The 27,307-nt window shown below is 43.4% G+C and overlaps 1 protein-coding gene across 1 annotated transcript; it reads right to left on the minus strand.

Annotated features, from left to right (window-relative positions):
- rhoj (ras homolog family member J) lies at positions 1–26,790 on the minus strand. The gene is made up of 5 exons (XM_042095740.1): positions 26,079–26,790; positions 13,186–13,244; positions 3,500–3,664; positions 3,322–3,417; positions 1–3,112 (listed from the first exon to the last, which is right to left on the minus strand). Exons 1-5 carry the CDS (start codon positions 26,281–26,283, stop codon positions 2,966–2,968), a joined length of 672 nt encoding a protein of 223 aa, XP_041951674.1. The 5' UTR covers positions 26,284–26,790; the 3' UTR covers positions 1–2,965.
- Between the last annotated feature and the right edge of the window lie 517 nt (positions 26,791–27,307).

Below are 27,307 nucleotides of genomic sequence, written 5' to 3' on the forward strand. Positions count from 1 at the left end.
TATCATTCACAAGCTTTAATCACTCAAAACCTATTTACAAAAACATCATCATTTTTTGTTTTGTATGTATCTTTTTTTTTGGCAGAGAGAAAAGCAGTCGTAATCTACATAGTATACAAACCATTACAAGGAGTACAAATGTGAAATAATCCTAACTTCTAAATAAAAACAAAAATAGAAACAATGATAATGATTTTTTTAAAAACACATAAATAGTTTTACAGTTACTCTCATACGGTTCAAGTTATTGCTCTTTCAGCCAGCTCTGGGGCTGAACAGATGAGTATGATTACAGTAAAGAGTTTGCATAGGGGCAAATGAAGGCACAGGTGTCATAAGTGCACTTAAGAAACAATGATGGCTAGGGGGCGTGGGGGGGTCAAGAGAGGGGTGGGTATGATGTCTTACGCTACATCGAAGGCACTTAATGGAGGCTTTGCTCTTTTTCCACTTGTTTGTTTGGCATGTCGATCCTCTTTCTCGGGTCACAAGAAATACCACCAAGGCCTTATGGCCTACGCAGAGGAACTTCTCCTGAGGTTGCACGTTTTTATCGAAAACAACAACAACAAATGATAATAATGTTTCCATCGCCTCCTCACATGTCCTGCTCAAAGCCTATGAAGAGTTGAAGCTTTCTCATGGTACCATTAAACTCTAAACAAATACAGAGCATCCTGAAACAGGACTAAAGTTAGCTTTTCTTTTTTTTACAAAAGTCTTTGTACTTTGGCCTCCTGAACCACAATGGTGTAGTCAAGACACTCACTCACACACACACACACACACACACACACACACACACACATGCACACACACACAGTTCTGTGATCGAGTCCTTTGGTCTTAAGAGTGCGCCTGTTATATTGGTGACAGACCAAACACGCTTCTTAGCTTCACTGTCCATGCAGTCCATGGCGAAAGACAAAAAAAAAGGCTCAGTCACTCGGAAGAAGATTCAACACATTCTTGACACGCTCTTGAACTCCTCTGGACAAACACGGTTAAACGTAGCAGGCCAAACCAGATAAATCAAAACATCGTTAACTTGACAGTGAGTAGAAAAGAACATTTTTTCGGCACGACAAGTCCTAGCCAGTGTCGCCCAGCAGACGGGCAAACATGGCGGGGGAACAAAGAGGTTTTGTGTTTTTTTTTGTCATGGAGGTCAACGAAGGGGGGGGGGGGGGGGCGTGGAGAAGGGTTGTGTGTGTGTGTGTAGAGAGAAATGGGCTGTAGGGAGGCTGGAACAGTTAGCCAGTGTTTGTGGAAAGTGTGTATGTGTGTGTATGTGTGAGATGCTCTGTTTGTGGAGACCGTGTGTCTAAGAATAGGTGAAACAAGCACTGGACGACGACATTCATTTACACTCCTATTTGTCAGCGTGACTCGGAGAAAGCTCTCAGAAAGCTCCTCCAGTTAACAGACAGAAGGTCATGGGGGAAGTGCAGATTCTGCCCTGTGGACGTTTGCTCATATCCTTTGGAAAACTTGTAATCTGACACTTTCTGTGGAGTTTGTGACCTCAGCAAACATTGAAAGCCCTCAGAGCTCGTGGGATGAGCAAGCCTCTTTGGGTGTGTCTTGCTTACAGTATCTTATCATGTGTGTGGGAGAGTGTGTGTGTGTCCTCTGATGAATCAAACACATTTATGTCTCTTTAACACTTGTGTTCACATTAGTTAAAGTCATTTGGTAGCAGTCCTCAGGTATGTGCTTGATGTTACAGTTTCTTGATGAAAGATAACATCCATTATTTTCCCTTAATCCTCTCTTCCATTACATTACAAATTACAATCTTCCTTCGCCGATACTGAAATCATCTCGGCACTCAAATCAGATATAAAGAACTGTACAGCGGAAGCACAAGATGCTTAGCTCGAGCTGTGTGTGTGTGTGTGTGTGTGTGTGTGTGTGTGTGTGTGTGTGTGTGTGTGTGTGTGTGTGTGTGTGTGTCTAGGAACAGTTCATTTGAAACGACCCACTTAAACACTGAATCATTTGATGAGAGTACCGTCTCAGATGCTCTCAGTCTCTTTTCATCTCTCTCTCTATCTCTCTCTCTCTCTCTCACTCATTTCTTTCTCTCGCTCTTTCGCTCCTTCAGCTCTCCACACAGCTCCGCTCCGTAACAGCTGTCTCCTTATTGACGCCCCGGTCCGCTACGCTCCCCCTGAGGATCTGCCTTATTAACTGGCTCGGACTGTGAAGGCATTGACTCTGCAAAGAGCACTCTATCGATCCCTCGCCACGAAGAAGAAGAAGACGAAGGAAAAAAAAAAAACAAACACCATGTATGGGGAGGATGGGGTGAGGAAGGGAGCGGGTGCCGCAGCAGTAGCAGTGGTGGAATGGATTTTCTCCATTTTCTCACAGGCCTCGAGAAAAGTCTGTGACGCACACGGCGGTTCAAGCGATCAAACAACCGCAAGTCTGGAGGAGTGCAAAGGTTGGCCCTTCGACAAATCTGCAGGGCACAGAGTACTGGGGGGTGAGAAGGGGCTACAATCCTGTCAATGAAGGCTGTCTCTCTCCCGACAGGGTGAGGGCAGTGTGTGCTTATTGTGCCTGTGAGAGTGATGGGAGGAAAAGGCACTACTGATGTCCCCGGGATCCGGTGGTCACTGGCGCTGCTGACGGAGGAGTGTACAGTGATGAGTGTCAGCTCTTCAAATTTCCTGGATGCTGAGAGGGGTTTGGCTTTCCTGAGACCACTCATAGGAGGGCAGAGGAAGAGGGAAACAGCAAACTTTGATGGCAGATAGAGAGATAGAGAGATAGAGAGATAGATAGATAGATAGATAGATAGATAGATAGATGAGGACTCCTCATACAATGGTGAAAGAGGAGCACCCTGAGGACGCCTCATATTGTGTTGCAGAAGTTCCTGTGTGGATGGGTGGTGGTGGTGGTGGTGGAGGAGGTGGTTGAAGGAGAGAGGAGAGATGAGCTCCCTGAAGACTCTTCATACTATGGTGCAGCAACTCCTGCAGGGCGAGCAGCCAGTCTTCTTCTTCTTAGGGCTGAAGATGGTCAGGATGGCCTCATCGAACACCGTCTTCAGGCCCTTCTGAGTCAGTGCCGAACATTCCAGGTAACACTGGGCCCCGATCTGAGGAAACCCCCCCCCAAAAAATGAAAAAAATGAACATCAATGTTGACAACAACCGTTTGTGATTTTTGACAAACATCAGTTCTTTTATGTCAAAACTCCATTATCTTTAGGTGTACACAGGTTACAGATACTTTAACACAACAATATACCACACAGTTCTTCTAATTAATGTCCAAACTCCACTAACGTTATACCAGGTAACTCACCTCTCTGGCCAGTTTAAGGCCCTGCTCGTAAGTCAACGGCTTTTCCTTCATCTGAAGTAGCCGGGACAGGGTTTTGGGGTCATCTCGAAGATCAATCTAGATCAAAAGTATCAGATCACAAGATCAGCTTGCATTAACAAAACCAAGAAAGCAAACCCCAGCTGATCCACGGCCTCACCTGTGTCCCAATGAGAATGTAGGGGATGTGGGGCATGCAGGACTTGAGCTCTGGGACCCACTCCTCCTGGACGTTATGGTAGGAGGCTGGGTTGACCACAGAGAAACAGATGAGGAAGACGTCCGTGTTTGGGTAGGACAGTGGCCTCAGCTGGTTGTAGTCCTCCTACAGAACAAACACAAGAATGGCCATGTTCAACACTAGCAAGTAAGAAATGAACCTGGTATCGTATTTTTGAACAGTTCGCCTTCTTATTGCGTATCTGTGATGTAGCTTAGACTAACATTAGGTTCATAGCATCACTCAATAGTTGTGGCCAACCCTGTCACAAGCTAAATACCCCCAAGCTAAATATGTTTGAGATTGCCCAGTTTTATATCTCACTGAGAATGGCCTAATAGCCAAACAGGATACCCAGATCATTCACATCAACATCATGGTGTGCAGATATAGGCGAACATAGCCAAGTTATATGGTAATATAATATATGGTATGACCAAATGATATGGTCATACCTAATAGACAGGGCATAACCCAGAACGATCTGATTCAGGTCACTACCAAACATTTCTCAATTCATTCTATAGTACTTTATCGCGTAGAATCCTTTTCTGCTTGGGGCATTTTTATATCACGCATAGTTAATGAGACAATTTGCATATTTCAATACCTTAGCGAATATAAATGCATAATAAAGATAGTATTGATAATATGGCTTTAAGTAGATAGATTAATGGCTTTAGGCCCAAATAATATTCAAATTGTATCAAATATAACAAATGATCATACAAAAGTATGTTTTTAGATAGGATATTGCAGTTACATTATGTAAATTAGGTCATGTTTTACCTTTTTCGTTCATGTAAAACTTCACCTTTACAAGAACATCATGACAAAACAATTGACCTGTCGCTAAGCGCCACCCTTAGAACGCTGATGAGCCAATGACAGTCCAGTCTCAATGGGACTCGGACATCAGCTCGGACAACTCCATATGAAACAACAGAGAGGAGGCATAAAATGACAAATTAATGGTTATTTATGGAGTTTATTAACTCAAAAAACTCCGACGGATAACCATGGTCAAACGTTTTGCAGGAGGACGTGTAATACTGATAGCCGGTACCCCGAGAGGCTAGAAAACGGGGTATATTTTCATCAACAGTAGTCTACAGGACGTCTCTAGTGTTTGCAACAGCTTGACGTAATGTACAAGGATACAAGGATACAAGGAAGTTTATTGTCACATGCATATAGTTACTGGAAGTAAGAAATGCAGTGAAATTATGTCTGGTGTGCATTTATGGGGGGGGGGGTAAAAAGTGCAGTAGAAGAGGGGTTTAGTAGATTAAGTGGCAAGGGCTGCATAAGAAAGGTGGGGGAGGATTGGGATTGGGGGGGCACCAACAAGGAGCACCCAAGAGCAACAGGAGCAAGGAAAAACTCCCTTACCAAGGAAGAAACCTTGGGAAACCTTGGGGGGGGGGGGCAGAAAGGCTAGGCAATCAAGGACATGGGTAGATAGATGGAGGAGAAATCAAAAATAATAAATAAAAAGTTCTATGGAGATGTGCAAAAGTTGGAGAAAGTCAGATGTGAGTGTGTGTGTGTGTGTGTGTGTGTGTTTTGACGTGTGATGAAATAAGAAAATAAATAAAAGGTCTGTAGCATAGGCAGAGGGATTTAAAAGTGCTAAAAGTCATGTAGGTGTGTGTGTGTGTGTGTGTGTGTGTGTGGGGTGGGGGGGGGGGGTCATGACTGCTGAGGAGTGAATGAGTGCAAATTCAGTATAGTGTGAATTCAGAGTTGGGAAATGTTTGAGAGTGCTGAGAAGTGAATGTGTGCAAAGTCAGTATAGTGTGAGTTCAGAGTTCGGATGGCCTGGGGATAAAAACTTCTCCTGAGTCTCTCAGTTCTGGCTTTGTGACTACATAGGCGTCTTCTTGATTTCAGCGGTAGGAATAATCCATTGTTAGGATGAGAAAAGTAGGCTAGACTACTAAGCCAACAACGTGGGCACAGGTTCCCTGTTAAATCCCAAGATGAAAATGCTCATTAACCAACTACTGTATTCTTACTACATCAAATATTAACGTAACCTAACATATCTTAGTATCAATCTTCCACTAGCTAGCTAGCTAGCATTAACCAGTGGTTTTTGCACGGCTACTCGCCACAACTGCTTGTCACCTTGTATGTATTCTAAAGTTTTGAATACACCCCTCCATAGCATAATTAACTCCCTTTTGATAGCTTCTGGAGGAAAGTAAATCCTTTTTCGACCAAAACGTCCTCAAAGCCTGCTTTCATATACTGTCAGCTGCCATTGTCCACAATGTATTTCTAATCAAGTCTGGTTTGTTTGTCCGAGTTTTCACACGGTAACAATGGGGGGCGGGGCTTAGCGACAGGTCAATTATGGATGTTTTTACTTAATTAGTGTAAATATACACTGCTAATACACTGTACCTTCACTGCTAATGTGCATGTACCTTTCAACCAGTATTGCCATCAGCATAATTTCAAATCAAGACTGGTACATCCAGATAATGTAACGTTTGCATAGTAGGAGGCAATGGTTTACATGTCAAAGAAGTCTTATGACAATTAAAAAGGTTTTTGGTCATATTTTCAACATTAACAATAGATTAATTAGGATTTTAATACTTTTTTGTAGATAACTGTTGATTGGCAATGACAGTCCAGCCAGTCTCTCATTCCACAAAAGACAACAGGTGCTTGCTTTGTTCAAAAGTCATAGGTGAGAGAGATAAGAAGCAAAGTATTGCTGGTTTTTTTTATCTGGTTTGAGCACAATTGAAGACAAAGCATCTCTGTGGGTCAAGGTGCAAGTACATTCTGGCGATGAGCCTTATGAAGAATTTACTTATGTGAAAGACAGACTCGTGAGCATGACCGCACAAAGTGTTCATGCTCATTCAACTTGCAGGTTGATCAGGACACATTTAGAGAGGAAGCAAAAAGAGTGATGTGAAAGGCTGTCACAGGTGTGGATACACCTGAAGAAGTATATGGAGATGACAAACAGGACAAAAAGAAGAGAGTCTCTGAACGAGTGGTGAAGAAACCATCATATGTTTCATCTGCAACAACAGGATAAATGCAGATACATGCCATATGCCATGTAGCCGAGGCCGATGCTCTGAAGAAAGGTCTTTTGAAAAGCTACATAACCAAATGACTCTACAAAATGTACCTGGAGACAAATTTGAAGTGGCAGCAAAGAGACTAAGGGCCCTATCTTGCACTCCAGCACAATTGCCTTTGTACACTGCCGCTTGTATCATTCCTATTTTGCATTCGAGCAGAATGCAGCGGAACTTTCCCTCCACAGATGCACATCGGTTAGGGAATGAACTTGCGCTCCTGGGGTGGTTCAGTGAAAAGAGGAGGCGTGTTCCGGCGCAAACGTTCCCTTGTGCTATTTTGCAGTTTCAGAAAACAATTCCGCCACAGACCAGAAAAAACCTAGTCTAAAGTCAGTGGCGCGTTTTTCAGATGCTATTTTAAGGGCGCATGCTTGGCAATAATGTAGCGTGGTTAAGATGTGCTTGCTCATAATTTTTCTATTGCACAGTGAGATGGAGTAAGTCTTGGGACAGAGAAGAGACGCGGGAGGGATAGGGTCTGCCGGCCCAGACTGACCTCTCTCTCCCTCAGTGAGGAGGAATGTAGGCGTAAGCTACACCTGACCCGTCAGGCTGTGACAGATGTCTGCCATCTCATGGCAATGCTATTTAATCGAAAACAAACACAAACACGCAGTGTAATTGAACGAACCTTCGGCATACTGAAGATGTGCTTCAGGTGTTTGGATAGGTCAGGAGGCACTTACAGTACAGTCCGCAAAAAGTCGCAGCATTCTTTGTGGCATGTTGTGTTTTACACAACATTTCCATGAATCATGGATGTGTTGATGACATAAATGAGGAAATATTAGAGGACATAAGGAGGCGTGATGTTGAACTGCATGTGCCGATGCCGAAGCTTATCTGACAGAAGAGCTGCATCGTCTATAGTGAGGTATAGTGAAGCAAAATAATCTCGGTCTAATGTTAGACTACATTGCAAAAATATCACCATGCATTCATAACCTCGTGAGTCAGTGAGAATGAGCCTAAAACATCAGAAAGTACAGTATGTCTTTGTGACATTTCTTTATTTACATTTTGTCAAAAAGAAAAATGCCAGCCATGTGTCAATTTCCTCCCACGCCTGTTTAACCGAAACAAATTTGGGTGGGTTTCTCCCATCCCCATACAATGCCACTTCTCTGTCTTTTACGGCCCTGACGAGAACGTTGGTCTCATCGGCTGTGAACTGCTCCTTGTGTGCACCTGGCAAATCAGCCATTATAATAGCAATCTGCCATGGAACAAACGCGCCTGTTTTTAAAGGGAATGTGAGATAATGCTCTGATTGGCTTATTGTACGTGTAATGTAGCTACTTCAGACCAACCCATTTTAGATTTGCGTCGGGCACAAAAGTAATTTATCCCGCCGTTATAATAGCAACAGCGCTTGAGATCCGCCCACAAAGCAACTTGCGTTTTGCGTTTGATACTTGTGTTTCAGATCGTTAAGATAGGGTCTTCTTTTGAGTGGACAATCATTTGATATGTTTGCTGTGGATGTATACTACCATGGAAGCTGCTACCTGTCTTTTGCCTTCCCTCACAGCCACTTAGAGACTACACTGGACAGAGAAGAAAAGGAAAAATTGAAATATTGGGCTATATTTTGGCGATCAAAAATGCATGGTCACTGGCGACCATTCAAACAAAATAGCCTACTCGCTGCTTACATCTCTGCTGCCTAGTTGCTGCTTACATCTCATGACAGAGCGTCTTCAGCTTTTCTTGGTCAGTGGTGCAATGCTTTTTAGATAGTGTACGATAGCGATTTTTAGATCTTGCGCCAGGCCACACCTTAGGTCGTTAATTGCCACACCCCTGAGCGCATTGTTCAATAAAAGAGACGCGCATGGCGAAAAACTCGAGTGTACAATCGGAATAAGCTTTGCGTTGTGATAACAACACACTTTGTGCTGCGCTTTTAATCATCATATTAGAGCCCATAATGTTACTGAGGACTTTCTGAAATTGATCGAAAGAAAAGTGAAGGAAAGTGAAGGATAAGGAAGCTTATCCGATGAAAGATCTGCCGGAGGACATTGAATATTTGAGCACTGAAAAAATGGGTTGCAAGAGCATAGAGAGATAAAAAAATGGATATCTACTATTACTGTTTCTATACTATTTCTACAAGCTATTTACTATTACTAAATCAAGTGGACAACTGGAGGGGAAGATCAGTTACAACAAAGCATGAAAACAAGACGAATATTTATTTACCGCATGCAAATTAGTCAACAAAATGCTTTGCCATGATGTTCTTGTAAAGGTGAAGTGGCACATGAACAAAAAAGGTTAAAAAAATAATAATTTGCATAATGTAACTGCAATATCCCATCTAAAAACATACTTTTGTATGATCATTTGTTATATTTGATACAATTTGAAAATTATTTGGCCACAAAGCCATTCATTTATCTGCTTACAGCTATATTATCAATACATTTCTTTATTATGCATTTATATTCACTAATGTATTCAAATATGCAAATGATCTCATTAACTACGCGTGACGTGATATAAAAATGTCCCAAGCAGAAATGGATTCTATGCAAAAAAGTACTATAGAATGAGAGAAAGTGGAATAGAACATTATGTCCAATATTCCAATATATGGTTTAATGTTCTGCATTATGTCCAATATTCCAATATGTGGTTTAATGTTCTGCATTTCTCATTAGTGGGTCACTTTGATACTAAAAGTATGATTCTATGTAATGACTGTATGATATCTGTACTGTCCCTGTGTATATCTGTGTGTGACTGTGTTTAGAGATAAGCAGGAATATTATGACTTTGCAGTGTTTCACTGTTCTGCATGGCTGCGTCAGTAGCTATCTGCTCCGGATTGCCAGGCTGCCACTAATCAGGGTCTGATTCAGTGTAGTCCACGTGACATGGGATGACCAACGCCATCTCCTGTCAGCCTGGAAGGATCCTTAAACCCTAACTATTTCCTTGTCTAGTTAGAGCAGCTGATGGATCTTTAGGTGAAGTCATGCTGTCTCTCCCTTGATGCGCATCATTGTAAATAAACTCTGTTCCTGATTTTTCATAGTATTGTCTGGGTCTCTATTAAATCTATGGTATCAAAATTACCATCAAGAATCAATTGAGAAAAGTTTGGTAGTGACCTTAATCAGATCGTTCTGGGTTTTTCCCTGTCTATAATATTTAATTAGTAAACACATGGTGGAGCAGCATCGGCAGCCTTACCACCTGTGAAAGAGTTTGGCCATGTTTGATTCCCAAACCAGACATGGCGAGTTCATTGACCCATCTGCTAAATCCAGTTCATTTGACTTTATGTTTACTTTATTAGACAGCTTTAGCACATTATAAGCTGTACTTGAGGTTTGCATTTGAGTAAGTAATGTACTTTTATTACTGTATTAGCATCTACTTTAATTACAAGTTAATTTATCACTAATAGGTACACTAATAAAAGGATTCAATAACAGTGTGTTCTGTGACCACTGACTTCTAAACCACATCAGTTGCTCTCACACATGTTGTTTGTCAGACTACCAGTCACGACCTTGAGCCGCCATATCTGCTTGTCCTCAGACAGGACGACCGAAGAAGAACCAAGATTAGCTCAGGGCCAGCATCCATAGTTAGTGAAGACACAGCTACGTGTGCTTTATTCTCTTTGCCATCTTATTCTTTACATACTTTATCACCCAAGTGAAAAGGGCACGTCTGTGGGAAAATGCATTTTATTTGGAGCGATCCCTTCAGTAAGGAGAGTCAGACTGTCAGGAGGCCTTATGTAATGTATATCATAATTACTTTGTGCCTGAGGTGTAGTCCCACAACATCATGGTCATGCATCTTGCATGTACCATAAAAGTACTGGTTTTCAGCAAAGCTTTACCAGTGACTAATCTGACATAAAGAAATCATAGAAATGAAACGAATGTACATGTTTCTGACATCACATCAATGAATGCTTCTGTGATTTGGACTCAGTTCCCAATAGAGGATAACATCAGAATGAATAGATCTTACTCTCTGCCTACTGTACATGGCAGGAAGACAAAGAAAAATCTATTGGACTGAGCTTGTGTGAACAAATGTTGGGAAAGGGGCCAGTGTTGTCTTGTTAAACTTCCCTTGTGTGTCGTTTTGCTCTGCAGTCCACTGGAAGAAAGACACAGTGCTGACCAAAGGGAAATTTAAAAAAATGGGTGTGTAGGGAAGGGAGTTGGACCCAGTATAGGGCTAATCGATCGGTGGGCTTGTGGGCCGGTGATGATTAATAATCCAGAGAGAGGTTAATAATCCAGAGAGAGGTTAACTGCAGACAGACAGACCCATCTCTGCGTTGGCAGATTGCTCAGCGGTCACTCTTGGTTACATAACAGCCGATTAACGGTGCACAGTCCAAACTGCCTTTGACTATACCCCCCTTTTTTTTAAGACAAGGTTCATTAAACGAACACAACTACCAATACCATTACAATGCTTCAACATGTAGCATGAAAGACTGACAATGATTTCTTTGTTTTTGGGGAGAGCCATCTGATCCCACCGATGTGATTCCTGTTTAAAACACATGCTGTTCCCCGGGTAAAAAAGTGAGCCACAAAAGAAAGACAAACACAAAGGAAAAATGAATACAGAGGGGATGTAGTTGTAGAGGGAGAGAGAGAGAGAAAGAGAGAGAGAAAGACATCTATACGCTTCAGGGGTCTTACAGGGTAGAGGTTTCCCCTCTGTGTTTCTAATAATAAAAACAACTGCTGACAGAGCAGCTACCAGCCACAGGCCACATGAAGGCCTGAGTCTCTAAATACCCCCTCTGTCTCTGTCCCTCCCTCTCTCTACTTCAACCTATCTCTATCTCTGTATCTCTTTCTCTCTCTCTCTAACCATGCAGCATCCATCTTTAACTCACCCATCTCTCAGTCTCTCTCTCTCCACTCCACTCTAGCCCTAACACATCCACATCTCTCTCTCTCTCTCTCTCTCTCCACTCTACTCTACCTCCTCTAGCTTTAACCCATCAACATCTCTCTCTCTCTCTCTCTCTCTCTCTCTCCACTCTACTCTACCTCCTCTAGCTTTAACCCATCAACATCTCTCTCTCTCTCTCTCTCTCTCTCTGGCCCTACAGCTTTATTCTCCACTCTCCCTCCTCCAACTTTAAAGCAACACCACACAGTAATTTACAGTTTTTCTCAGTTGCTTTGGTGCTTTTCTCACATCACTATTAAGATTTGCACAGCAGTTAGTGCAATTCTCAAAACAATTAGTGCAAACTGCAAAACCTAGTGGATGACCTACAAAAGCACGTCACTTGCTCAAAATGGATAGTCCATTCCTCAAAAACAGGTATTCATGTCAATGAAACTGTCAGTGTCATCAAAATGAGAAGTCTTGACACCATCGTTTATAAACAAGATAGTCAAATGGCTTTGTCATGTTTTCATTATGACAGTTTTCTCAGTGTTTTCCAATGCAAAAAAGGGTCAGAACTCGGTGACACTACCTGAACATGCTCAAGACAGCACTATACAGTACTTGTACAGGCATTTGAAATCTACAGTAAAGTTACACATTGCTGTAGTTAGGGGAGTAAGTCAGTACAAGACACTGAATACGTACATTTTTACTGTATGCCCTTCGCAATTCTACAGCATTGTGATAGAATTTGATAACTAGTTCAACAATTTTGTATGTAATGACTCAAGCAATGAAATGAAGACTATTAGTTTTATTGGGAATGACTATTCAGCATTCATAAGTATAGTTCATTTTGACTGAAATGACATAAGCAAATGATAATGTTAAAAAACAGCAGAGAATTGTATGAAAGCAACTGATACATGTCCAAAAGTATTTGCAATTTGTTCAGAGGAAGGAGAAATTGCTACTATGATGTGCACAAATGACTAAATATTGTGGAGGTTGAACTAATAGTTATGAGAATTTTCATTCTGATCTGAAAAAAGCACCAAAGCGACTGAGAAAAACTGTAATGCTAGAATTGAACATGTTTGCAATGCTGGAATTGGCTAGTTTAGCGGTCATCTTCATAACACCCCAAGTAAACACAACAGCCATTCACACTAGTTGCCCAGGCTATGCACTAAGCAGTTTTGTGCCTCTGTATGGATTATCCCATCAAAAGAAAATAAACGTTTTCACAGCAAGTCGCCAACCATATAGCCGTAAAGACACTAGTTATCATGCTGGGAAGCTTGATGCATGAAGCATGACTTTTGGCATGATAGGAACTAAAAAAAACTTGAATAGCCTTACCATTGAAAATAATCTGTCATGCAAACTTTTTAACAACTTTCTGTTTCCAATGTGCTTTAAAGAATGCACATAGACAGTCAGACCACGACACATTAATTTATTATTATGTTAAAATGGGCAGAATTCACACAGTGGCGAGTGGACTGACTTAACCAGTGTGTGTATGACATTGGTCTTACACAGTGACAAAGGTGTTACATGATGTATTGAGGCAGTGGCTACCAAACACCTGAATGCCTGTATTACAGGCGGTAGAGTCTTTACCTGTCCTGCAGTGTCGTACAGTCCCAGTAGATGCTGCCTCCCAGACACAGTCACATTCACTGCGAGAGAGAAAGAGAGAGAGAGAGAGGGAGAGAGCAGGGAGAAAGTATTAAAATGCTGCTCCCATAAACCACTTGATTTGGTGAAGTCAAACAGCATGGTAGTCCCTGCATACTTACGTGCTATAGTTATATGTGCCATAAATGAGAATTAACAGCACTCAAGTCAAAACACACATGTTATTACAGTTCTTACAGAAATTAAAGTCTTTTGGACTCCATAAGGCTTAGACATACAGTACATGACTCACCAGATTATAAATGGCTGAATAATGAAATAAGAAAACTGGCATCTGACCACTTACTTTGTCTTTAAATGGAAATAGTGGAATTCTAGTTTTGTATCTAACCAGTGCTACTAATGCTGATGCACCAGTAATCAGGAGACTGATCAACCAAAATGAAACACAATCATGCTAATGCTAATGTTTCCTAATGCACCTCCATGCACTGACTGTGGATCAGGTGAGGTAACACCTACAGACTAACTCTGCTCCATGCAACAAACAGTGTCTGCTTTCAAGTGGAATAGCTGTTGACATAGTTGACACACACATTCAAGACGACAGGGTCGAGCGTATGATTGTGTGTGTGTGTGTGTGTGTGTGTGTGTGTGTGTGTGTTTCCAGAGGGCCTTTAGGAGCGTCTATTGTGCTCGCGTGTTGACAGAGCCCGGAAGGAAGCAGTTGAGAGGCAGCACAGGCAGATCCTTTGACTGATTGTCTCGCTCTTCCGCCTCCTGCCGGGGAGAACACTGCCACTGCACACGTGCACAACACCGCTGCACGTAAACAGACCTCAGCTGCTTCCTGCCTTTGACTCATACACACACACACACACACACACACACACAGAGCCAAGCCATTCAGCTGCAGTCCCACACCAGACTTCTCCACCATTCCATAAAGATTACACTAATATAGCCCGAGTGGGAAAGGCGTTAATATTTGCCTGTCTCACTACACTCAGGCAATATGACAGAAGAGGTCATTCCAGCAGTGTGAATGCAGACAAAAATGTTTACAATGCACAGAGCAGTAAAATGCAGACAACTGTTAGAGGCGCCTTGAACTTGAGAAGGGTCCTACATTAGGACTTGGCCTTGTATGTCTAAGGGTATGAACCAATTTATCAATATGTATGTTCTAAGAAGAGTACACATGCCATTGTGTTATAAGATGTGTGGTTGCTTTTGTTTGTTTGTGGTATTGTTAAGCATTTTGCACTACTCAGCACGAAAGGCTCTGTACAAATAAAGATTAATTGATTAACTAACTAACTAACTCTGGCTCTGTACAAATAAAGATTAATTGATTAACTAACTAACTAACTAACTAATTGATTAACTAATCAATTAAGTAATTGAAGATGATGAAGGTGGCAAGTGCCACACTGAAGAACAGTATCAGGGTCTAACAACCATTCTGCCGTTGAGTAGCACTGTGCCACAACGATCTGTCATTCTGGTATTTCACACCCTGTGACGGAAGAGAGAATTTCTCTTCACCTCCTCCCACTCCTCGCTCTTTTCACGTATACTTCTGTAGTGTCTGCAAAATTAAACAATCCCCCACCCCCCTTCATCCTCCTGCTCCTCCTGTTTGGGAAACCGCTGATGTCGTGGCTAATTTTAGCTTTAGTGTTAGCTTCTGCCAAGCATCACCGACTGAAACAAAGTTGATGGGGCGCCAAATGCCTGGGGCCAGACCCCAGAGGGAGGAAGGGGGATGGGGGTGGGGGCACATGGCAGGCATTTAGGGGCAACTCGGGTCTGAAGGTGCCCCCCGTGGGGGTCACGTTCTGTCTCCTATCTGGTGGAGCCGGGCAGAGTCCATGGTGACAGGCCAGGGGCAGAGGCGACGGCCAGGGGCCAGGGGGACGGGTGTCATGTATGGCAGCTGCGGAGGGACACAAAAGCTTTTGCAATTTGTTCTGCTTCGAAGGATCTCCTCAGGAGAGAGAGAGAGAGAGAGAGCTACAGAAAACAGGAGAGGAAGAAAAAAAAGGGTGTGACATGGCCCCAGAGGGCCATGTCGCTAGGCTTCCTGTCGTAACCCATCAGCTGTTTCTGACAGGCTGCTTTTGCAAGCAAGTGCCTCCATTCTCCTCTTCTCTAGGGGGGCTCAGCTAAATAGGGACTCCTCACATGGGCCGTTTACTCTGACTCCATCTTTCTCGCTCCATCTAATCTCTCCTACCTCCTAGAGAGCAGCAGACTTTCAAGCTCATCTGGGCTCAAGACCCTCTAGTTAAAGCAACAGTATGTATTTTTTAGCGTCTTTTAGAGGTATGTTTTTAAAGGGAACTAGTGTTTCATTCTCAGTTGACTTGTGATTATACAATGTTCCTGTGATGGATACTGCTATTTACACTAGCTCTGTGTGTATTTAAGAACAGCTTTTACATTGGTGCCAAATACACTTTCATCTGGGCCCACTGTACAGTACTATTGGTGCTTGTTCGCCTGGTAAGCCTTGCTTTGTAAGTCAAGCCTGTTTACTTTTAGCTGAATAGCACAACTGTATGAGACATAAAACTCCTTCTTTTGTTCTTTTGGCTTTCAGATGGGAGTTGATGCTGGAGTGGACTTGGCCTTGGGGCGTGTTCAAAATAGAAAAACAAAGGCAAACATTTGTGAACATTTTTGAACAAGTTTTTTCGTTTGCTTCGAGTTCACTGAAATTGTCTGTGAACACACACAAAGCGGGGGGTTAGGCTAATGCCTTAATCAAAAACATTTGAAATGTTTACACAAAAACGTCGGAAGAAAACGTTTCACCTGATGTCGAATTTGAATGCACCACTGATTAGAACGGGTGCTGAATCAGTGAGCTGTGGCACGTGAGAAGAAGTCATGGGAACGGTGAGGAGAGAGATACCTACAGATGTGGACAAAAAGAAAGACAGTGAGAGACAGAGAAGAGAGGGGGAAGAGAGAAAGAGAAAAAGAGAGAAGGGGAGAGGAAGTGGGTGAAACGGAGACAGAGGAAAATCCCCTTTAGTCGTTCCTGATGGAGCGCAGCACCGGAGGGTGGGGGCCCCCGAGAACCGCGCTGGACGCCCCCTCAGCTGTTACGTCCGGTCAGCTGCCTCCCACTATGGGGCTGAACCCCCCCCCCCCAACACACATACATACACACACACTATAACACCACCACCATAACACCACCGCCTCCACAAACACAACACTGCACTGCACTAGGCCTGAGGAAGGGAGCTTGCAGAAGGTCTGCAACGATCCAACTCCTGACATCCTCATGAGGCCTTCTGTCTCCATCCAACACCAACACAACCTCCACCACCACAGGGCGTTTACAGTGTTTAAACTCTAGACGCTAAAATCTAAGCTTTTCCCTCTCTCTATGCTGCTACCAACCCCACCAGGTCCACAAGAGCAACTGTGCGAAGGGCTGCAAATAGAGTGCTCTAACTCCAGTGCTAAAACCAGCGAGGCCCTCTCTCTCTCTGCCAGCAATAACCCCAACTGTGTACTGAACCTGGGAGAGGGATTTAGGGAGCAGCGTGTGTAACTCCAGACATCCTCGTGCTAAAACCAACCCTCCTCCAAGGCCTCTTCTTCACAGGCTCTCTCTAAGGAGCACCATGCCTCAGATGCCCTCAAGGATCAACTCGTTCTACCAACAAAAACACACACACATCTACACACACACACACACACACACACACACACACACACACACACACACACACACACACACACACACACACACACACACACACACACGTTAACCTTCATTAAAGGCAGCTTAAGTGAAAGAAAAACAAATCAACTGAAGCTAAGTCCTTGGCGTCTTCGTCTGATTTCAGCTCAAGCCAATGGAACACCTAATAATATCACACAACAAACATTAGAACAGGACACAAGTGTGTGAACAAGTTATGTAAAGACATCCAGTGCAGTTTTGGGTTCTAGGGCTCCCCCTAAACATAAAATACTGATGTTTGACAATGAGTATTGGTGGTTAGTATTTAGTTGCTCTTCGCTAAAGTATTGAGTGCTTATATTATGTAAAAAAACACGAAGACAGCACACTTACTTAACTTTTGAGTTTAATGCTTCTTATGGTTTATTTAATCAGTTTGAAAGTCCCAATAGGCACATTGAAGCATATATTGTATCAGAGAATGATGGCCAACCAGCACATTTCCAGAGACAACTGCGTCGCTCAAAAAAAGCTTTAATTCTTGTCTGTTCTCAATCTCACACTCACTTGGGGTCTGCCAGAGTGGGTAGCCATCTTCGCACTTCTGGATTGCTTTTCATAGTGTAGCAAAACTACAAAAACATTAATTAATCAATGTTATTAATCCCATACTTTTTCACAGCCAAGAGCTGAGGATGTCCATTGGGACCAGACGCACGGTTCTCAGATCAGATAGTGCAGAGCAGACACACAAGCCTGAGGTGGGAATAGTGTGATTACCACGATAACGCGTTCTAGATACAGATTAAATAAAAACGCCCATCGCCTAGACACACACTGCACAGGGGCACAGACTGCATTAATTATACATGTTAAACAAATGAGAAAGCCTCATATGGTAAAGGGCTCCATACGACAAGGGAGCTCAGCTCATCTGAAAAACTCAAATTCAATTAATCACCCACTGCAGTGCATCCAGAAGCAATCTCAACTTCTAATTACATGTGTGTGTGTGTGTGTGTGTGTGTGTGTGTGTGTGTGTGTGTGTGTGTGTGTGAGAGAGACGTGCTTATGTAAAGATACACCTTCAGGCCACTGTTGAAACATGTGTAGACACGCAGAAGGGAGTGTATGTAACTGCCAACCTGTTACCCATGTTTTTGTCTCTCTTTTTAAATTTCCTGCAAGCTCTTTCTGCCGACGCCTTCCTTTATCTGAAGGGAAGCCACTGGGGTCGACCAGGGGGGAGGCCAAGAAACCAGGAAGTGAATGGATGGAAGTGAGAGATGCTGAGAGTCTGGCTGAACTGCCTTGTAAAAAGCCAGACAAATTTAAGTCTCTGCAGGAACCTGTGTCTGCAAACAAATCTAATTGTTTCCATCCTTCCAAGCCATGGACTTCCAGACTAAGGAGACACCATTCTTTATCTGGACGTGCCCTGTAGTTTACAAGGCTTCCCCAGTGGACTGGGACCCCAGACGTGACCACAGACAGTAATTCAGTAGATAGAGCTTCAGAGTCTCCTCTTTTAATTGTCAAAGAATAGAAGCATATCTTCCCTGCTGTGATACCAGAGGCATACACCTACCTACACCAACACCTTTTTATGCTCTGCAGTTTTAACTGGCAATCTTCAGACCCCACAGCTGTCTGGTCACACTGTGACACTGTGCAATTTTAACACGATTTCAGCCTTGAATGAATCGGTCGGATCCGACAAACTCCTGTTCGACCTGTTGTGCAGTTTGAGCAGGTTCACAATGCCCGATTAGACGACGTCTAAATCAGCGTTCCAGCTCATATCCGATCCAAGTGGATTTCTGGCATGTCAGAAATGTTTTGCTGTTTGTCTTGCTGTGTGAGTAGTTGTACGTACAATGTGAGCACAGCAACTGTTTCCATGACACGCTTAGTGTGAGTTACCACATCATATGCGACTGAAACGTGCAGTGCCTGCCTGGCTTTGAGCTGCTATCGTGTCTGTAAAATGTTTAGTGTAAGTCACCATTGTATGTGACTAAAACACGATGTCTAGCTGGCTTTAGTCTGATATCTCATGGAAAGGATGCTTGTGGATCTCTCTCTCTTCTCTTTGCCAGCCAGGGCTATACAATGCCAGTGCAAAGTACCTCATGTCCCACCTTCAGGGCGCGCAGAGAACATTGGCAGAACAGCCCACCTCAAGCTCCATTGCCACACACTGGCAATAATCTCCAACTGCAAAACCCCAAAACCAATGGAGTGGAATTTAATTACAGGTTTAATATCACCCCCCCCCCCCACACACACACACACGCACACACACACCCTCGCTTGTCTGTACGATAAGCTCAGACCCTGGCGACCCGGTAGCGCAATATCAACTGCAGATTGGGTGATTTGCTCCGGTGGGCTGGGGAGCCATGCGAGACTATGACTCATTGCTGGGGTATTAACAGCCACTGCGTTGTGGTGCGGGAATGTCATCTGTTTGTTTTGGCCCGGGAGTTCTGATCCGGTGGGATTTAAGGACGGAAAAGCACAGACTGACCCATTCCCCATCCCAACCCCCCTTCAATTCTCTTTCCCCACCATCCTCTTCCTCCAACAACAACCCCCCACAAACACATACAAATACACACATTCTCACCCAACCATCCACTCACACACTTTTTTATATACACCCAAACACCCACTCACATATTCACCCAACCCCAGATACATTTTTGTACACACACACACACACACACACACACATACACACACACACACACATACCTCACGCTAATTCAAGAGGAAGCAACAGTGCACAGTAGGTCACAATGACGTCCTGGGAGAGAAGGGAGTTCCATGTTACTTAAAGGATTGTGTGCCAAAACTGGTACTGCAATCACTTTCAAATTACTGTAGAGCGGTGTATCCCCTCCCCCTCTCCCCTGACTCGAGGTTGCCAACCCAGATGCTGAAACACGACTGACTTCGTGATTAGTAGATAGGTGGAGGGTGGCGCATCAGGCCAAAACACAACATGACATGACAAAACACAACATCAACATCAGTTGAGGGCTGCAACTTCACTTTTTAAATGACAATATCCTGGCCAGACTACTGTTGTCAGTGATATAAGTATTTGAAATGAACATTATTTCTTAATGTCTAGTGACATATCAGGGTCATTTTATGATTAATTGAAATACATTTCTTACATACGATTCCTTTAAAGTTCATGCAGTTGCTCTTCACCATGTACACAAAAAGCCCATCAAACACACAAGACCTATCAGGGAGGTTCAAAAAGGTCAACAGTGCAGCAAGCAATTTAGGAAAAAATACCCTAAAATATAATCGCTAATTGTAATAAAACCATTATAACATTATAATATAAATCCTATAACTTTAATATATTATATGATATTATATTATATTGTGGAGTTGAAAAAAACCCTTCGGATGACAAGTTAAATCACCTCTGAGTCACCAGTCCTTACTGACTACGGAGGATACAGGAAAGGGGCACGCCTCATAAAATATGATGACACTCTCATCATCTTCCTCCACCACAGCAGCAGGGAACTGTTCTGAAGAAAGAGGAATTAGCGCTGATGAAACGGTAACTGCCACTAAAATAGAGCGCAAACAAAAAAGTGAACTTCCACCTCATACTACTAGGTATACTACTCACAAGGGTGCATTGGTGGCAGGGCAGAAAAAAAAAAAAAATGGAGGACTGAAAGCCTGACTTTTACCAGAATGTTTCAAAAAATAATTGTGTTATCAAATCTAATTATTTTACTCTTCTACCATAAGCTCAAACCTAAAGCCGACTGGTACCTTGAGTAAATTTAGGGGAGCGAATAATATATTTCATACTGATTGGGCTTTAAGTTGGTGGGATATCACTGGAGTTTGAACTGCAGCGGTCAGCATGGAATCCAGTACTGTTGTCCTTGGCTCTGCCCTGTCCTTTACTGCCAGTATGGTGCCGTCTTAGTTTCAAATGTTGAATGCCGAGTTTGTGACATCACCTCCCGGATCTCTACAGTGCAAATCTGCTTCTCTAGAATTACACTGCAAGCTGCAATGTCATACATGTATGTCACAAATATGCACACCTAATCAATTCAAAACTCAAATAAGCAAATCAATTCAAGGTTTATTTCATTAATTCATTTTCATGGGTTTACAGGGTCAAACAAAATGGACTGATTTATCTGCTCTTAGCATAGAGGGAGAGCAGTCCCTTTGCTCACCATTCAGAGGACCAAGATACCGACCAACACCATCATCACCAGCACAATCACCGCCAAAAGGCTTCCATGACTTGAAGCCAATGCCCTCCTTGCCACGCTATAAATTCAAGATGGCAGCCGTGATAAAAACTCTGCAACTGCCATTGCACTGTTTTTCATTTAACACTAATACTAGTGGCCCCGGCACAATCGTGGCCATTCAGTGTGGCACAAAGAGTGTCCTGTGCTCCTTGGCCGGGGCTCGAAGGCACTGTGTCACAATTCGCCCACTTTATTATGATGCTGGAGTCCAGGCCCTGTCCATCTGAGGGGGAGTCGGGAGGCTAGATGTGAATGGGCCCGATTTATTGGCCTGGCGGGGTTTTCATTCTGTCCCCCTGTTGTGCGAGCAAGAAGAATGCTTGCTTCTCTTCCTCCTTCACTCCCTCTCTCTCTCTCCCTCCCTCCCTCCCTCCCTCCTTCCATCCCTCCCTCCCTCCTGTGCTTTCTCTCTGTGTGAGAGTTAGCCCAGTGTTTGTGTGAGAAAGGGAGTGTGTGTGCGTGAGAGTTTGTGTGTGTGTATGTGTGTGTGTGTGTGTGTGTATGTGTGTGTGTGTGTGTGTGTATGTGTGTGTGTGAGAGAGAGGGAGTCAGAAAGGGAAGGAGTGAAGTAAAGATGCACGCATGCTTCTATTCAGCTGGTGAATGTGTGTGTGTGTCTCTGTGTGTAGGGTGAAGGTCACTGAATGGCCAATGAACCATCAACGGAAAACACACCTTTTTACTCACATCTATTCTTACTCTGCACGCACACACAGAGAAAAGGAGGGAGAAAGAGACAGAGAGAGAAAGAATACATGAATGGAGGTTATGGATGAACGGTTCTCGGACATCATCCACCTCTGCTGGGTACTGGCAGCATTGTGGTGGCAAACCTTAGTGAACCTGCATCTTGAAATTATATTCAAGAAAAAAAACACAAACTACTCCCCCCCCCCCCCAAACACACACACACACACAAATAAACCTCTTTGACAGACTTTTGGATCATCAGTGTCCCATGAACTAAACAGAACTAAGCAGAAATCTATTCCGCATTTGCTGATGAAGTATAGTCTATGTTCATGTTTTATTGGTGTCGTCTAACTGAGCAACTTTGTGGCAGAGTGAGTCCGACTTTGAGATGCAGGCACATCTGTTTTCCAGCGCAGCTTAGACGCACAAATTACAGCGTGTCCCGGGGGCTCTTTTCCTGGAGAGCCCAGCTTGCTGCACCCCATGGGAGCCCAGCTCACTGAACAACTGCCTTTACTCAGCTCCGCTCAGCTGCAGATATACTCACAACTCCCCCCCCCCCCCCCCCATCACCTGATTCATTCTCTCTCTCCCTCGCTTCTCCCTTTCTCTATCCATGATCCAACTCTATCATTCCTTCTTCAGAGTTCTCTCCCTCTATTTTTCTCTCTCTCTCTTCCAAGGAGACTGTTTCCATCCCTGATCAATTCAAACAAATCCTCTCTGGTCTCTCTCTCTCTCTCTCTCTCTCTCTCTCTCTCTCTCTCTCTCTCTCTCTCTCTCTCTCTCTCTCTCTGTCTATCTCTCTCTCTATCTCTCTCTCTTTCTTCCTGTCCAGCTAGCTCAAGCTGTTTATCCCTGCTCAACCTCTATCTCTCCATCTTCAGGGAATCACTCCTTCATCATTCCTTCTGTCTCTTTTTCTCTCTTTCGTTCTCTCTGCCTGTTCAGTGACACTGTCTTCACCCCTTGTCCACCTGAATCACTCCTCTCTCTGATTTCTTGCATTCTTTATCACTCTCCATCCCTCTCTCTCCACCTCCCCCCCCCCCCTCTCTCTCTCCCTGTCCAGTGAAAGTCTCTCCCTCCTCCTCATTACTTAGTGACTCATACATGACTAATAAAACAATTCCAGAGTGACCGGTTATAAGAATCCCACATTCCGGACACATCAGTGTCTTTCTATCCAAAGGGTCGAGGTTAACCGACGCAAAAAACATGGCCACTTCACACTTGACTTGACACTGGTGGAAAAAATTACAGTTACCTGAATCATGCAAAAGCTTCATGAGGTGCCACTCCTAGTCTACTTTCTTACTCTAGTTCTGATAAACGTGTGTGTGTGTGTGTGTGTGTGTGCGTGTGTGTGTGTGCGTGTGCGTGTGCGTGTGCGTGCGTGTGTGTGTATGGTGGGGACTAGACTATTTACTTCATTGGCCCACTCTGAGTAAACATTACTGATTTGATCACACTTGTACACTTTTGTAATTCTACTTTTAATGCAGCTGCTGTGGCAATGGCCGAATTGTCTATTTTGGGAATCGTTGCTCCTGCATATGCAAAATCCCTTATTCAATCTGACATAAGGCGTGACCTATTTATTCTGGATAGCTGGCATATAAAAAACTCAGTTTGAGAGTTTTTTTCTGATATTTTCTTTCTGGTTTGTTGAGTAAGGGGGATTAGACGGATGGAAACTGAGCAGGAGTCCTGTTATTTTGAAGACCTTTCCAGAACACATCTTCCACCATGCAAACCCAGATCCAAAAATGATGTCACCCTTTCCAGGGGTGATATTCCAGTCGGCCACTGCCAGACAACAGTAAAAGATATTGCTATTCCCATGATTACAGTATTCCTCGTCAACTCTTGCACTGCTTTAGTTGAGATTCAGTTGATTACAGTAAAAATTGCCATATTTACCATAATAAAGATCAAACATCTTCTTTCCTTATTCTGATCATTAAGGCAACTATTGAAAATGACAAAAATAATGCTTTAGTTCGAGAATTTAACTCTGTAAAAAGGCCTTTAGGGTATTTGTGGCTATGTTCACATGTAAGAATGTGTGTGTGTGTGTGTGTATGTGTGTGTGTTTACACATGCATGTGTGCTTATACCCATGTTAGTATTTACATTGTTGCAAGTGAAGTCTGACATGTGCTTCCAACTTATGCCGGCCTTACACCATACGATTTTCGAGCGATTTCACAGTCGGCGACTAAATTTCCTAAGTCGGAATGAAATCATGGGAGTTTTACTGGAGTCTCGGTGAGCTCCCTCAACTAGTCTTGGCATTACAACAATATCAAACATGTTTGACATTATCGTAAGTCTTTTAGTCGTGGTTCATACAAATAGTGACGTGAACAATATAAAAAACAATAGTGACCTCTCTTCAAAGGTGAAAGGCAAAGTACGCGACAGCTGTAGCCTATATGATTATTTGTTATTTTGTTTCTTCTAAATTATTAGTCGGCTATTCCACGTGACAGAACAACTCTATGTCGGTTAGGGATGTCACACATGAAACAATGCTCCAGAAATATGAAAATATGACTTTGATATGATATAGGCTATCATTTGAGTTCCTGTTGATATAGTGCAGGATGGGAAATCATTTAAAGGAATATAGTTGCAGTTTTGTAAATAGTGATCTTGGAAGATCCCTAGTCGTTGCAAAATCATAGTCTGTGACTTAAAAACTCCATTACTTGTCTTTAGATGTGAGAGGGTCTGAGACTGTAGTCTTTCAAAAATCTGTTCCGAATCTTTTCAAAGTCTTCTGGTGTAAGGATGGCATTACTTGACTTCTAGTCCATAAAAGCCAGCCACACACCAAGGTAACCTGATACCCACTGTATCAGTAAGACCAATCAAATGCTCTCTGTGCTTCTGATGCATCCTTTACAGGGTCAGAAGTTGTGCACCTGTTTGTAGGGGTGCTACACTCAGACAGTCCCTGTGCTAGTTATCTTTTTGTTATGAGCGGTGCAGCATTTAGAGTTATTCTGTCATCTTTCTGCTGAATCACTTCATCTCATATTTCCGGGCTTGTTAGAAATCTCCCATTCAGACTCCATGTTGAGAGGGGAATTTTGGAATTGACCTCAGCTCAACTATGTAATTACAAACTGACCCTTCACAGATTCAGACCATTCATGTGATGCCGACCAGGGGTTTTCCCCCTCATAGAGACAAAGCTTTTGTGCTCTGGTGTGTTTGTGTGCTTGAGTACATGAGTGAGAGAGAATTTTCATGAACACTAGTGTGCATAGTATAATGTGTGTGTGTGTGTGTGTGTGTGTGTGTGTGTGTGTGTGTGTGTGTGTGTGTGTACACAAAAATGTGGTTCATGTACGACTGAATAGGAATTACTTTAGCAAATTGAGACAAACCATCAATTGAGTGTTTAAGCTGAGCTTATCTTTGTTACAGCACTTTGTTTCTGCTAAGACATCAGAACTAGTCTGCTATGGATCCAGTTGTATGATATAGGCACATCTGTGTTCATGCCTGGGCAGGGCAGTCATTTTAACAATAAATATATAGGTTGTTGCACTTGTAGATCTACTAGTCCGTGGCAAAATTTAAATGTCATATTTCACAAATATTACAGGAGGACGACCACCTGACCCCACCCGATCCCACCAACACACATGTGTGCACGTACGCACGCGCACACACACAAACACAAACACACGCACACACAAGTTATCCCAAACATTGACCATAGCACTAAAAAGCCCTCGTGGTAATAATCAAACTATAGGAAATTATTCACAATTATGTCTTACTGTTAGGTATAAGACAATTTATGTGTCATGTGTCAGGCATATCAACAGGTTGTCTAACTGCTGCATTGAAACCTGTAGCCTGAACGAGGCTCGCTCTGACATTTGCGTTTTCATTCATCCTAAATAGGGAACACGTTGCACTGCGCGACAAGGACATAGAACCTCTGTCTGCTGTTTACCAGGCCGTTGTCCTCGGACTGGCAGTTGCTCATCTCCTCTTTCAGTCGTCTATTCTTGGGTCTAGCTTGGCCCCCGACTCTCGAATTCGTGCTTGTGGCAGACCATGCTCCGTTATTTAAAATCCCCTTTTAAAAGCGCCTATCCTGGATCGCGCTCTAGCGGATGCCAATCAAAACCACGTCCTCTTACCTGCATAATGATCGAATACGGTCGGCACATATTCCTCTGGGAAAGCATCGTTGGCGTAGCTCATCAGCAAACAGGTTTTGCCCACAGCTCCGTCGCCCACAACCACGCACTTTAACATCTTTTTCACAGTGTGTCCAATACTGTCATTTTTACCCCCATCTTCAGTCAGGGCTGTGGCATTCTGCCTAATCCGGCGGGTAGGCATGGCAGACGTAAAATCCACACACGTCTGCTTTCACTGTAAATTGTCTATTCAGTGGACACGCTGCGCAGAATCCCTTGCGCAAACGGATCATAAACAACTTTGCTGTTTTGCTTCTGAAGGTCCCGTATTGTTATCAAAAGTGCCGTGATAACAGGTCGCTATGTTTATTGCCACACCCTTATTGTGTAGAATGAGATGACCTAAGTTGTTGGTCCACACCTCTGTAGCTCACGGGAGAGACCTATGGCGAATTCACGAAATCAGTTGCTCAGCCGCGCACACACCATCCGGTCACGATATAGATTCCAACTCCGAGCACACGAACATTTTGACCGGCTTTTGTGGGCCTGCCTCTCTCCTCTAAATTCTTCAGATTCGCGCTCCCTAGTCCTCCTCGCGGGGTTTGCTATGTCTGTGTCAGGAAATCATGGGTTTCCTTGCGAATTCCATATTAGGTAGGAGTGGGTTGGGAACAATAGCAGCTCTGTCCTTACACTCAACAAGGGAACTTTAGCAGAACCGTAGGGGAGGGAGGGCTCGATGGCAGAGGAGGGGGAAGTTAATCCATAGTCCCCAACACCGCTTCCCAAACCAATAGAATTTCAATGACGACACTGGAAGTGGATATCCCTGTTAAACGTGGTGCTTGGGACAGGGGGTGCGATTAACCTACGCCAGTGTCTAGTAAATATGCGGAGCGCAGTCGTAAAGCCTGCTGAACTCCCTCATTTTTATCAGTCTTTGTCCGATATCTGCCGAGTGTTTTTGCAGCTGCTGAAATTACACACTCACGCCGACACGTGTTGGGGGCTCCGCTTCTCTCTCTCTCTCTCTCTCTCTCTCTCTCTCTCTTTCTTTCTCCCAGTCAGCATTGTGGCGTTTTATGGCACGTTTATGTAGCGTATTAATATTCAAGATGCTATAGACAACTGGTGTAAATTGTTATGATATAAAGTTTGTTGCAGAGGCATAATCAGCCAGGGATATCTCTAGGCTACACTAAAAGGGTCCATTAACCCCCGTA

Source organism: Alosa sapidissima, chromosome 6 (genome assembly GCF_018492685.1).
Source record: "Alosa sapidissima isolate fAloSap1 chromosome 6, fAloSap1.pri, whole genome shotgun sequence".
NCBI lineage: Eukaryota > Metazoa > Chordata > Actinopteri > Clupeiformes > Clupeidae > Alosa > Alosa sapidissima.